This window comes from Penicillium diatomitis (genome assembly GCF_028827545.1).
Source record: "Penicillium diatomitis strain IBT 30728 chromosome Unknown utg000005l_segment0_segment0, whole genome shotgun sequence".
Taxonomy (NCBI): Eukaryota; Fungi; Ascomycota; class Eurotiomycetes; order Eurotiales; family Aspergillaceae; genus Penicillium; species Penicillium diatomitis.
This window is the reverse complement of record NW_026623177.1, coordinates 571,585-585,131: the sequence shown is the minus strand read 5'-3', so window position 1 is coordinate 585,131 and position 13,547 is coordinate 571,585. Positions and strand designations below refer to the sequence as shown.

General features: G+C 49.2%; 4 protein-coding genes across 4 annotated transcripts; 1 reads left to right on the top strand and 3 right to left on the bottom strand.

Annotated features, from left to right (window-relative positions):
• Positions 1–775: 775 nt before the first annotated feature.
• Positions 776–2,398, bottom strand: N7539_004848 (malate synthase; the record flags this gene model as incomplete). The annotated part of the gene is made up of 1 exon (XM_056934450.1): positions 776–2,398. The coding sequence occupies one exon, from the start codon at positions 2,396–2,398 to the stop codon at positions 776–778; it is 1,623 nt and encodes a 540-aa protein (XP_056789644.1).
• Positions 2,399–3,826: 1,428 nt separating this feature from the next.
• N7539_004847 (uncharacterized protein) lies at positions 3,827–4,234 on the bottom strand (the record flags this gene model as incomplete). Its single annotated transcript, XM_056934449.1, has 2 exons — positions 3,827–4,093; positions 4,223–4,234. 2 exons carry the CDS (start codon positions 4,232–4,234, stop codon positions 3,827–3,829), a joined length of 279 nt encoding a protein of 92 aa, XP_056789643.1.
• A 2,255-nt stretch (positions 4,235–6,489) lies between these two features.
• On the top strand, positions 6,490–7,164 carry N7539_004846 (uncharacterized protein; the record flags this gene model as incomplete). Its single annotated transcript, XM_056934448.1, has 2 exons — positions 6,490–6,544; positions 6,998–7,164. 2 exons carry the CDS (start codon positions 6,490–6,492, stop codon positions 7,162–7,164), a joined length of 222 nt encoding a protein of 73 aa, XP_056789642.1.
• A 973-nt stretch (positions 7,165–8,137) lies between these two features.
• N7539_004845 (uncharacterized protein) lies at positions 8,138–10,128 on the bottom strand (the record flags this gene model as incomplete). Its single annotated transcript, XM_056934447.1, has 6 exons — positions 8,138–9,165; positions 9,219–9,491; positions 9,595–9,625; positions 9,696–9,833; positions 9,913–9,943; positions 10,007–10,128. 6 exons carry the CDS (start codon positions 10,126–10,128, stop codon positions 8,138–8,140), a joined length of 1,623 nt encoding a protein of 540 aa, XP_056789641.1.
• Between the last annotated feature and the right edge of the window lie 3,419 nt (positions 10,129–13,547).

Genomic DNA, 13,547 nt, shown 5'->3' with positions numbered 1-13,547 from the left:
ATGTCAACCTCACTGGTTGGGCTGGCATTTCCTTCTCCTTTCACTTCCTATCTTGGTTCTTGACACTTCACCGAGAAAACACCACTATTATATACAAACACTCTTCTTTCGGTGTTCCTGTTCTTTCCTCTTGTCTCGCGCATAGACCGAATCATCTTCCATCTTGTAGAAACTCACGCAGTCGATCAATTGGGAGAGTCTAAAACGTCTATCTACGATACCGACGTGATGCGAGCTTCGCTTGCCACTTAGAGGGCAGGAGTCCTGGCAAAGCCTGTGAAGTAATAAGCTGTAAGGTCCTCTCCATTTTCTCGGGACTAGTTGATTGGCGGGGCGACAGCTTTCTGGATCCATCAGATGGATGAGCAGGCGGGCTTTTTAGTCTTTAGTCGTTACTAAAACCTCCCGTCCTTATATCTAATGTGGAGCTTCGAGTCGAGTTGACAGCGGAAGTGGGCGAAACGTGCGATCCCGTTGCGTTTACATTGGGGGGTGATCATCTAGGCGTCTTTTGGGAACTAAATTTCTCAAAGGGCACAGGTTTGAAGTTTTGTTAGGATAATTCATTTCAACGAGACATATGGGTGAGATCAGGCTAATTACAAGTTTTCACCCCAAATCCCGGGATCACTTCAGCCAATATCAAAACAGACAAGTACAGATGAGGTTGTCAAGGAAAAGACAAGGGAAAGAATAGTTGATAGGAACAACAAAAAAACAAAGGGTATTCATTATCATCATCAGTTCAAGGTTTTCTTTCTTCTCTCTTCATCCTTTACAGCTTGGCCGCAGAGCCCGGAGAAGAAATCTCATTGTACAGCAGGCTCGTCAGGAAATCGGCGTAGTCCTCACCAGTGACCTGACCGGCAAAGTAGCGGGCCGCAAGCTGATACTTGTTGCCCTTGCCACCCTGCGCAGCCAAGCTATCGGCCTGCTCCTGCAGCAGACGCAGAGCATAGGACTTGTCGACGCGCTTGCCCTCGGCAGTGGTGACGTTGTGGCGAACCCATTGCCACAACTGGGATCGGGACACCTCGGCGGTGGCGGCATCCTCCATGAGGAAGTTGATGGGCACGCAGCCAACACCGCGAAGCCAGCCCTCCATGTAGCTCAGACCGATGTTGAGGTTCTTGCGGATACCGTCCTCGGTGATCTTGCCGGGGACGTTGGTGTTGAGAAGATCGTTTGCGGTGATGTGGACATCCTCGCGGCGCTTGTACAGCTGGTTTGGCGTGGGCATATGCTTGTTGAATACCTCGGAGGCAATAGAAGCCAGGGCAGGGTGGGCAACCCAGGTGCCGTCGTGGCCAGCACGGACTTCACGGAGCTTGTCAGCACGGACGGATTCCATGGCCTTGTCGTTGGCCGCGGGGTCGTTCTTGACGGGGATCTGGGCGGCCATGCCACCCATGGCGTGGACGCCACGGCGATGGCAGGTCTTGATGAGCAGCTTCACGTAGGAATCCATGAAGGGAACAGTCATGGTGACGTCAGAACGGTCAGGCAGGACAAAGTTGGGGTGCTGGCGGAACTTCTTGATGAAGGAGAAGATGTAGTCCCAGCGGCCACAGTTCAGACCTGAGCTGTGCTCGCGCAGTTCGTAGATGATCTCTTCCATCTCAAATGCGGCAGTGATGGTCTCGATCAGAACAGTGCCACGAATGGTGCCGCGGGGCATGCCGATGTAGTCCTGAGCCAGGTTGAAGACGTCATTCCAGAGACGAGCCTCCAGGTGAGACTCCATCTTGGGAAGATAGAAGTAAGGACCGGCGCCGCGGGCGACCAACTCCTTGGCGTTGTGGAAAAAGTACAATCCGAAATCGAAGAGAGAACCGGAGATGGGCTCACTGTCCACAGTGAAGTGCTTCTCATCCAGGTGCCAGCCACGAGCACGCGCAATGAGAGTGGGCAGCTTGCGGTCAGTGCGAAGCTTGTAGTCCTTGCCACCTTGCTTGAAGTCAACCTGGCGACGAATCGCATCATACAAGTTCACCTGGCCATTGATCATGTTCTCCCAGGTAGGGGCAGAAGAGTCCTCGAAATCGGCCATGTAAGTCCACACATCGGAGTTGAGGGCATTGACGACCATCTTTCGGTCGGTAGGACCGGTAATCTCGACACGACGGTCCACCAAGCCCGGGGCTGGGGGAGCGCCCTTCCAGGCATCGTTCTCGCGAATGTGCTTGGTCTCGGGCAGGAAGTCCAACAGATGACCCTTGTCAATCTCGGCCTGACGATCGATACGGCGTTGCAAGAGGGCCTTGCGAGTTGGGTTGAAAGTGCGGTGCAGGATGGCGAGGAAGGCACAGGCGTCCTTGGTGAGAATCTTGCGGGCCTCATTGGGGATGTTGGCCAGGATGGCCACGTCCTTGAGATGTGAGTCGACCGAGGCAGCCATGGTGAGTAGAGGAGAGGGACGATGATGTCAAAGAAGAAAGAGTCGGAATGAGACGGGGATGAGTAGTTTGTGTCCAAGTAAACCGGACTCGGTACCAATGTTCTAGTAGATGTATAGAGTGAGCTTTCAGTGCGTACGGTGACTCTAGTCCTTCCAGACGGATGCGACAATAGGGTCCAGAGAAGAGCCGATTTTATGTAGACCAGAAAACGGACGAAATGAAATTGAGCGAGGAGAAATGACCCGCTCAGCAGTCATCCAAGACTATATACAGACAACCTTTGGGGCTGGAGGGGGATCATCTCCCTTCGACCGCCCGAAGGTCGGAGATGGAGACCAACGTCAGTGTTGGAGTTTTGAGGAGCCGCGGCTGTAGGACGAGCTCCCGGCCAGACCAATTGACTCCGGCGACCGTTCTGCAGGAGTTCCACCGAATTGATGCGAGTCGTTTCTCGGCTATCGCTCCAGAACCCAGAGTTTCCAGCATCATTGGGTTTAGGGCCAGTGGAAGGCGTCGTTGCAGACGGTTGACAAGAGGTGACTTTGACTCTTCCGCCGGGTCACACTCCACTCGGGCAGCTCAGACAACCAATGGTGCAGTCAACTGCTTTCATATCACATGACTTTACCGCCGGGAAACCCCCTTGGCGGGCTGGCTCCGCTCGGCCGATAAGCTCCCTTTTCCGATTTCTGACTCCCATAGTCTATTCTCATAGGTTGGATTGGCATTATTGATCTGATCTTATGCGACCGAATGTGGTTATCGTCTCGACTGTGTGACAGATTGACAACCCGCCATATCAGAATGGGGTCTCCTTCCTCCGAACAAGCTCGGGACACGCCGCGTGCCGAATTTCATCGCAGCGCAATCGGCTCCCCAAGAAGGCGAGAGATCTATTCCAGTCTTGACATCAAAATCAAGGGTTTCTCTAAAGATGCCACACAGCGACCGCTGAGCTTTTTATCTACTACACAGCGACCGCTGGGCTTTTTATCTACTGCTTCCATGTCAAGGATGACGGCCACAGTGTATGGTTGAGTCTGCGTTCCGATTTACCGAACGATGGCCCTTCCGTCCGATACGTGAGTCCTGCAATAGGTCTACATACTTGTACATAAGTACATAGTACAGTGGTAGTATGCAGGTCAACCTTCCTTGGTCTTTCTGCCCCAGGCCATCCACATACACATCTCCCTGTCCGAGAAGTCCGGGTTGCACTCCTCGACTGTGAGGAGGACTCGAAAATACTGCCTCCATGCCACCTCACCTCAAGGTTCCTAACTCACCCGAGGCTGGAAATGTGAATGATGCCGCTCTCCAGGATTCCCGCATGAGCCACTATCCGCTTCCTGGCCCGAGCTTGTCAAAGCAGCCGCGGTTCAACCCTCGGGTCAGCCTGCAGATAGGCAAGGTACTCTTCAGAGCAATCAACCACAATCAGTAGCTGCCACATTCTTCTCGGCTGTTCTCGGTCCATCCGCATGACAGCGGTCCGCCGAAAGCTCCCGGCTTGTGATGGTCGGAGGTACAGTTTTGTACCCGTCGAGGTACTCGTCTGTGATCTTGGAGAAGGAAGGACTTTCCGGGAAATACGTCATGCGGGCCACATGTGATATCGCATGTGATAGCGCTTGGAAGGCTACCAACGACTTGATCTGCTGGGCGGGGATAGTAACGAACCCTGTGCTACCGCACTGGGAACACAAAACCGTAGATTTAGTACCTTGTCGTGAGAAGTAAGATACTATATTAGTAGATTGAACACGACAGCGACGCAAATGGACCCAGTCTAGGTAGGTTTCGTGGAGAGAGTCATCACCTACGTATATATCCATGAAGGGTCTGTAGTTTTCGTGGATTCATAAATCCGCAGGTTCAACTTCTTAAGTCCGGCAGGATTCAGGAATGGCTGATACATCATTACGAACTATGAACTACCTAATCCTATTGAATGGGAATGCATTCGCGGATCCATTGGAAGGTCTAGATTCTACCACTCCGGACTCCAGATATGACGAAGCCGGATGAACAATCTGCCTCATAACTACCACAGCGCAGGTGTCAACTTGCTAATTGTCGGCCCCCTGAGGTTCTTGAATTCACCAATCATCCAGTTCAGCATGATCTCCCTGGAACTTTGATGTGGGACATGCGACAATCATTCTATTACTACCATTCCATCTGCCTTCTTCGAGCAGCAAGCAGCTACCTGCCATAAATGGATGAGCCGAAGAACAAATGTTCGGTACTGTTATATGAGCCCATCTTAAAACTAAGCTTGTTTCTTGCACCGGTAGTTTCCGAATGTTGCTCAGTCTACCTACTTTACCGGGTATTGCATCAATAACCATTAGTTCGTCAGATCTGTGGTATAATTTTGAGTGAAAATGAACAAGAACGGTGTCACTGTCTTGACCGTCTTCGACCTAATCCTTTCCATCGCTGTGATCCGTCGAAGAGTACCTTACCTACCGGGCCGGGTAAAGGGCCCAAGACTGCGAGAGTGGTGAACGGAGCGACAACCGCCGTGAATCGGAAATTATTTACATGCACATCGTCGCGCCACAATCGCATGCTCTGATTGTAAGCTGCTCGAGTCCCTTTATCAAAATCTACGGTCGCGTCCACGACGGTTCAGTTGTCACTGGAAATCATGCCATGTGTTGAGAGACTATTATGTTTCGCATCTGATATTGAGATGAATCCAAACTGCTGATCAAGTGGGAAGATGGCCATACCTCGTCAGAGTCAGACTCGGAGGGTATGGATCGTTGACGATCGATCATGAGATTGAAGACGTTAGCAGCTCTATTCACGCCGAGTTGACCACCGAGGACACGGTTGAAGTTTGCCTATCGAATCATCGATACGAAAATGCTTCACCTCTCACATGAATGCAAGGCTCAGTCGAGACGGTGATTATGTGAGAGGAAACAGACATGCAGAAGGTGAGAGCTTGACATAAGTACTAGGTAAGCTAAACCAGATCACCAAAGCACGGAGATCATTTCATGAGTACTGGTGCAGGGCTCTCAAGGGCTCAGGCCGCATTGACGATGAAACATCCGCAATCGGATGAATAACGGCAGTGTCCGGGGGGGCGTGGTGGATCCGGGGCAGTGCATTACGCCCAAGCAGGAGAGGGACTGGAGAGTGAGACTCTCCAGTGGAGAGGCCTGCATTTATCGTGTGCTGTGGTGGACTTGGTAAATTTGACAATCATCAATTTCCTCACACTGGAACTCTTCGATGGCTTGGATCAAGTTGCAAGTTGCTCTGTGAAATGACAATCTGCTGCATAGCTGCCATATCAGTTTGGAGAATCCCTGAATTGGGGTGGGGACTTTATAGTTACCCTTCGTCTCGGAGTCCATGATCATACTCGGTCTTATGGCAACCCTGTCTGCGGGTCCTCACCGATGCAGTCTGTTCAGCGACAACAAAGGTAGTACCTTAACGTCAAGTCACACCACTTCTTGAGCGACAGTACCGCGCGCGATACAGGAGGTAATTGGCTGGGCGACAAATGATGAGCGTCATCTTGGACTGTAGAATGGCAAAACATGGAGAGAGCTCGTCAATCAGCCGTGGGTCTGAAGATCATCAGACAATATGAAGTCAGGCGGTGGATGGTTTGATTCGTGGGAATTACATCAGCCAGACTCGTTCACTGACTCGTGCTGTTGGAACTTCGGAGTCTGGGACAGGCCTACAGGGCACATCAAAGGTACCTGAGCCCTTCCCGCGAAGACTCGCATCAAGGCAGTAGATCTCGGTCGTCGAGCATGTACCGCCCAAGTACTCATTCCACCTTCTCCGCGTCATGCCACCCCCGCATTTCCCACGGCCGATCCTCCCTTGGCTCTTGGGCCCAGTTGCGATTCGTGGTTCGGGTTGCTACCGTTTGCTTTATACGGAGGATTACCCTCCGACTCGAACACGCGCCACATTTCTTCTTCTTTCCATCTTCACTGAGCACAAATCCCCTTTGACTTTTGACTTTCTTCAACGTTCATCCCCTAGGAGATCTTTTGTGCGAACCTCCAATTCCACCTCCTTGTCAAATCAACCACCACACCGTCTTGCAGTCATGTCGCAATACGCTTTCCCAGGCACAAGTCCATCACACCGACCACATCCCACCGGTCCAGCAATTAAACCCCGGCCTATTCGCTGGTGCGTACGATCCTTCTTATCTATCTCAAACCCCCCCCCCCCCCCCCCCCTGAAACTGGATGCTATTCACGGACGCAATTGATCCATTGCAATGCTAACACTTCACTCCTTTGAACAGGTATCTACCCGTGGTCGCAGTCATCGGCCTAAGTATGTCCCTGGATTTTTCTTTTCCTTGCCTTTTCAAAAACATTGTACTCCTTCATCCTCTCAAATTTGGTTTCTTGATCCAAGTCTGCCAATTCCCAAGTCTGCACGAGTTGAGCTCTTCTCCTCCTTGCCCCGTATCCTCCGGATATCGGCGGAATCATCGGCAAAGGCATCGGCACAGACACCTTCAACAACCGTCCAAGACGAAAAGCCATCGGCATGACCATCGGCAGATAGAGCTAACACTTTTTTTTCTTCTTCTCAACTATCAGGCTTTGCCGGCTACAATTATTACATGGACGCCAAAGCGCGTCACGCAACTGCCATGATCGAGGAAGAGAAGCGAATGGCCCGTAATCAACAACTCATGGACGCCTACGGGAGCAAAGAGTCACTATCGGATATGCAGCAAGCGCTTGATGCGTATCACGCTCGATAACGAAGTCCTTCCATCGGATTGGATATTTGATTTGAATTCGGTGTTCATCGGTTCTGCGTTGTTTGGCCTTTTTTCCATCCCTCGTCTCCACCATTGGATCTTGCGTGGTGACATTTTTTTCTTCTTTCGATTTTTCACATTTTCTTTTTCTTTCGGTGTCATATATTACGGCAATGCTGGTCGTTGTCGAGCTGGGGCATTTCTCATTCTCGAGAGACGTTTTCCGAAGAACTGCCTTGCAGGTGTTTAGGTTTATTTAAAGCTGTTCGATCTTCGACTGACAGATCGAGCACTCGCATTATACTGGCTCCGAGAATGTTCGCCCTCCCATCTTTTCCCCTACCTTCATCTCTTTTTCATGTCTTTGAGACTACATCCATCTCTAGGTTGGGTCAGATGATTTCCTCTGCCCCCCCTCCAATCTACATGATCCCATTCCAACAAGGCTATCATTACAGTAACTTGATGAAAGGAAAATAAAAAGAAAACACATCAAACAGGCCTCCTTCAAGATAGTGATCACATCCTGTTGCATTGACATCATGATTCGAGTACCTCTCGTGGGCATCAAGTCTCATACATGATCAGCGGGCTTTTCCCCATTGATATGCAGCATGGATGACGTGGTCGTAGTAAGTACATTGTTGACTTTCTGCTCGAGCCACGGGCTAGAAACATATGGACTTCCCTTAGGTAGTACCCGGGCAGGACTGGTTAGTCAAAGGTCCAGGGTAAAAAGACCCTGGACGAGACATTCCCAGCCCCGGGGTTACTGTCAACAGCAGAGAACAGCTACGGTACCTGTTCATCCCGTGAAATCCCAGATTCAGATCTGATATACTCTGGACAACTAAATGACATGCTCTCTGTTCACACAACGGATTGAAGAGATAAAGTCAATTGATATGCATCGCCTAACGCTCACGCTCGATCATCGTGTGCACGGGATACAAATCCCTCAAGAAACCGCGAATCAGGAACTCGAGTAGAAGCTATTTGTCACCCACCCATCAAGAACACTATAATCCGCCAGCGGCGAACTTCCATTCAACCGCTCCCAGTATTCCCGCTCATGGCACTGTCCCGGGATCACGCACTTTTTGCCCAGTAAACCCGCAATCCGCTCGCCGGCATCGCGGCCCTCATACCAGGCCCCGTGCAAGAAACCAAAGTACTGCGCGCTGGTCGCCTCGCCCGCGAACCAGAGACGGTCGACGTTGGCGCGCAGATTCTCGTGCATCTCGAGGGTGGTCGAGGGCGGCCAGTTAGAGTAACTTCCGTAGGACCAGGGGGTGGTGGACCATCGCGGGTACATGAATGCGGTGGGTTCGGGGATTTTCAGGTCGGGATACATTTTGCGGAGCACGGCCATGACTTCCTGTTGGGTCTGCGCGTCAGATTGGCGCTCGATGCGGTAGGATTCTTGCGAGACGACAGTGACGAAGATGATGTTGGATTCGGGGATGAAGCCCGGTGCGGACAGGGACTGGAAGACGGGATAGTAGCCGCGACGGGTGGGGTCGGCGTAGAGGAAGAATTGCGTATCGCGTGGCCAGAAGGTTTCGTTGAATTGGAGGAAGACCTTGGTGTATGTGCCCATGCTGAACTTTTGGATGGCCGTTTGCTTCCATTGGGGCAGGGGTGGACTATACGAGACGGCGTCGCTCTGCAGCACGCCGAGGGAAAAGGTGCAGATGGCGTATGCGGCCGAGACGCAGCTGCCGTCCTGCTTGTGGATGGTCACGCCGTCTTTGGAGTAAGTCACGTTGGTGACGATGGAGTTGAGCTGTACACGCGGATCATTTGGTTTGAGGAAAGTGGAGGCTTCCTGGGCGATGATCCGGCTGTAGCCACGCTGATCCCATACGTAGTTGTTTTCATCGCTGAATTGGTTGAATGTCAGGTTGGACCCAGCAACTCCGTAGATGAATGAGCTTTCTTCTGGAGAGTAGGCGTCCTCCCAATCTTTCAATCCAGAGCTGAGATTAGCGCTGACATTTTCTGCGAAGGGCTCGTGTAGCGGATATATCAAACGAAAAGAAAAACAAACTCACCCCACTCCCACCACTCCACAGCCTGACGCGTCATGTCGTCGACCTTGGGTCTCCATCCGGCAAGAGCAAGGCCGGTGCGAGCTGTCTGGTCTTGGCCATTCTCTGTGAGAAGATCGCCCGCGGCGACGGCTGCATCATCGTAAGAAGTCGAATATTCATCCAAGAGGGAGGAATAGTCGGTATAACCCGTCTCATTGTAGGTCAGAATGGAACTGTAATTGGAGAAAGTGTTTTTCACCACCCACTTTTTAGCAAAAGTCCAGATGGGATTTTCTAATCATCAACAAGCGATTAGTATGAATGCCGAGATGTTCCGAAGACGGAAATCAAGCGACTCTAGACGAGTTCTGTTTACTCTAGACCGGGGTTTTCTTACCTGGACCACCAGGAGATCCCAGTCCCTGCACCTATTTGGACCATTGTTGATTAGATGAGGTCCAAGCCACCCGCATTATCAACTGTTATTGCTGTACTCACCCAGTTGGCTCCCAACTCGACGGTATATGGTTTACCATGAGGGTCCCTGCCGAATTCGGTATGCATCACGCGACCACCCAGGGTGTCACGATATTCAATGATGACAAAGTCATGCATCGAGGAGTTGGACAAGGCTTGCTGGATCGACGGCCGAGTCAGTCAGGGGATACTGTCTCAAGTGGGTAGGTCCAGTTCAAGAAGGGGATGAGGTACTTACGGCTGCAGCTACGCCTGCCATTCCTCCACCTCTTGGGTTGTGTCAGTACACGGGTACTATAGGTATCTATGGAACTGGGTAGTTGATCACCTACAGAATCGCGACGGTGGTCTTCTTGCAAGTGGCATTGTCGTCACGAGGCTGGCTGGTCGAAGCTGCGTATGTCTGAGCTGCCAGCGCAGCAGCCAGCAGACCAAGTCCTTTTCTAAAGACCATCGCGACGTGGGTGTCGTCGTTGATGCTCAGCGATCAACGAGTCGGAGTGGAAGTGATACCGGTCGATCAGAAGGGATGGACGCGAGGATATTTAATTGTGGAAACCTGATGACCCTGTCTTGTTAATATACTCTTCCTGGAGTCGTAGCTTGTTCATGCAGCAGGTTCAATAATGCACCCGATCTAGGTTCAAATCCCCTCGTTTCTCAACTGTCATGCCGCGGTGCTAATCAAGGACGTGCAGCGAGCCAGGGATCTCTCGAGATAGCTTGCCGAAATAGCATCACCAGTTAGGGAGGGCCATGCGATGAGATTGACGAAAAGAGCAAGTCGAGCCGTGGCGGGCTAGCCCAGTCAGTGCACGTGGTGAGAAACCTTGTGTGGAGCAGGAGATGGTGCTGACTCCCAGCTCTGGACGTCTGTCCGGGATTGGAAAATGATCAACTTGGTTCTACTACAGTATTCAATCGGGGTGGCAGACCTGACAGGAGTACTGTCAGTGTAAACAGTGGAAACTGTAAGCTGTCGAGAGCTCCCGTGAGAGTTTGGGACCAGTGCGGAGGCGGGCCCTAGGCTGATAAGGCGATACCACCTAATCTTGTGATAAGACGCCAGCGGCGACGTCGATTGGCTCCTATCGCAGACAAGCGGTCTCCACCGACAAATCGTCAATCTAAAGAGTGGAGCCGTCGTATCGGGGAGCGGAGACTCGGACAACAACCACCTCACTCAACCTGAGTACGAGCACATGTACTGGGTACTTCAATCTGGTGTACTTTGGCGATCGCTTACTCGCAGTGAGGAGTATTGGAGGCTACTGTGAGAACGTAGCAGACCCAAAAGAGGGGAGAAAGGAATGGTGAGATTGCATCTGGTGAGAGGTGCCTATCTAAGCTACGAAGGTGGTGTGCGTGGGCGCGCACCACGCTGGTGACACGCCTGACCACCAAGCTATCTCAACACCCCCCTGGACCTCGATCCACCAATCTCACTCAAAACACGAAAAAAAAAATGAAAAGTGATCATACAAATATATTAATAACGCCTTAATACAGCTTTTTGAGCTCAAAAAGGTGTTTAAACCCTTAGAATTAAGCTCGCTGGAAAGGCTGTTGAATCAGAGCTTTTTCATGCCCAAAAGGTGTAGAAACCTCTCGAATTAGACTCGCTACAGCGGCTTAGTGAAGCCATCTGCTGCCTACTCTGTGGTAGAGATTTTGACGAATTTGCATACCCCCCTAGAGACTTGGTCTCTAATATAATAGTATTTAACGTTAATATACTTCGTTCGTTAGTATAAATCATGGCTTTCAGTGAGGTAAATAGCGCCTTAGTTATCCTCGTAGATTACAGTAGGAAGTTGCAAAAGGGACTCCATATTAAGTTCCTTAAGGAAAAGCTACAGCCACAACACCTCTTAGACAGCTAAAGATACAGCCACATACTCGCTTTCTATAGAGGAAAGAGCAACGCATATTTACTTTTTGCAAGCCCAAGTAATCGCACCATTCGCAAGCTTGAAAAGGAAGCCGGAGGTTGACATACTGCTATCCGCATATTTACCGGCCCAATCTACATCAACGAATCCAAAGAGGGGGTCTGGTAAGTAGGAATACGCGATAGTAAGCGTTTCAGAACCCTTAAGATATCGAAAGATACGCTTCAATACAGTTATATACTTCGCGGAGGGATTATACGCATATCTTACAAGCTTTGTAACTACGAATACAATATCTAGTCGCGTATTGACCATTAGCCAAATAAGTAAGCCCACCATCTTGCGGTAAGCTTCAACTTCCGCCGGAGTAGCAGTATCCTTACGCGGTTATAGGATCTCCTTATCATAAAATAGCGTAGGGACTACGTATATATCTTATAGGTTGAATTTCGCGAGGACTTTGCGAATATAGGCGAGCTAAGAAAGCATGACTTTGCCATCTACAGATTAAATAATATCAATCGCAAGGAATCGCGTAGCAGTACCGTTATCGGTGATATCGAAGGATTTTCGAATATAGTCCTTAAGCCATATAAGAGATACGTCCAAAGGCATAATAATCAGCATATCATCAACGTATATAAGAAGATAGAGCTTACGTTTCATATACACGAACACCGAATAGTCCGCTTACAAGCGAATAAATCCAATTACCATTAGAGCCCCATAGACAGTATTATACCATTCGCGAGGACTCTGTTTTAGACCGTACAAAGTCTTCAAAAGAAGGCCGCATTTTCCAGGCTCTTTAAAACCATCAGGAAGTTGAATATAGATTTCTTCAAGAAGCTCTACGTTAAGAAACGCCGCAACGAAGTCAATATAATACATCTACCAGCCGAAATACACAGCGATTACGCAGAATATTTTAAAGCTTAAAGCTTTAGCTATACTTACATAAACATCAAGATAATCGATTCCTTCGCGTTGCTTAAACCCTTTTACAACGAGACGCGCTTTATAGGTCCTATCGTCCTTGATACAAAAGACCCATCGAAGTAGAAGAAGCGTCTTTTTAGTGCCCTTAGTAGGAAGATCACATACGCGCTAGGTACCGTTTGTCAGCTACTTATATATTTCCTTATCTATAGCTTCAATCTATTTAGTCTGTTTATCCTTACTACAATTCTATATTATATCCTACTAGCTATCTAGTTTATATAGCGTTAACTAAGCTGAAGCTTAATATAAAAGCTTTAGAAGTAGTTATACGTCTACAGCTACACTACGAACTAAAAAAGTAGCGTATTTAATATAATTAGCTAGAGCTATATTTAAACGCTTAAGAAAACGTAAATATTCCTCTAACTCTATAGCCGCTTAAGTCTTCTTACGGACTCGTAAGGAACGCCGAAGACCTATCTCAGGTATATTTTAAGAACTACTTTCGACAGTTTCAGAACTACCCTCTATAGTTTAAAGATTATCATTAATATTTCCAGGACTACCCTCGACAGTTTCGGAACTATCCTCTATAGTTTAAGGGCTATCGTCGATATATTCATTCTATTTATAGGCGAATCTCCGCTTGATCTGTTCCCGAAGCTTTTTAAGTTAGACTTCGCGTTCAAATAAAGAAAGTAGTATATTAGACCGCTCAGATAATAGTAGGTCTCCTATTAGAATATAAGGAGATAGAGTCACTAGCTATACTAGCTTATTAGGGCTATTAGCCAAATCTAGCTAAATTAGTTAATCGCTATTAGCCGGTAAGAAATCCGATAGTATATAACGGCGTTAATTAGCCGTAGATTACGCAGGAACTAACTTTAGCTCTATATCAAGATCATACGTAGGCTTAGGTAGGTCCTTCGTTATATTCTCATTAAAGACTATATTACGAGAGACTACGATCTTCTTTAAATAAATATTATAGAGTCGATATCTATTAGTACTATAGCCTACTAGCCTTACTTCGGCT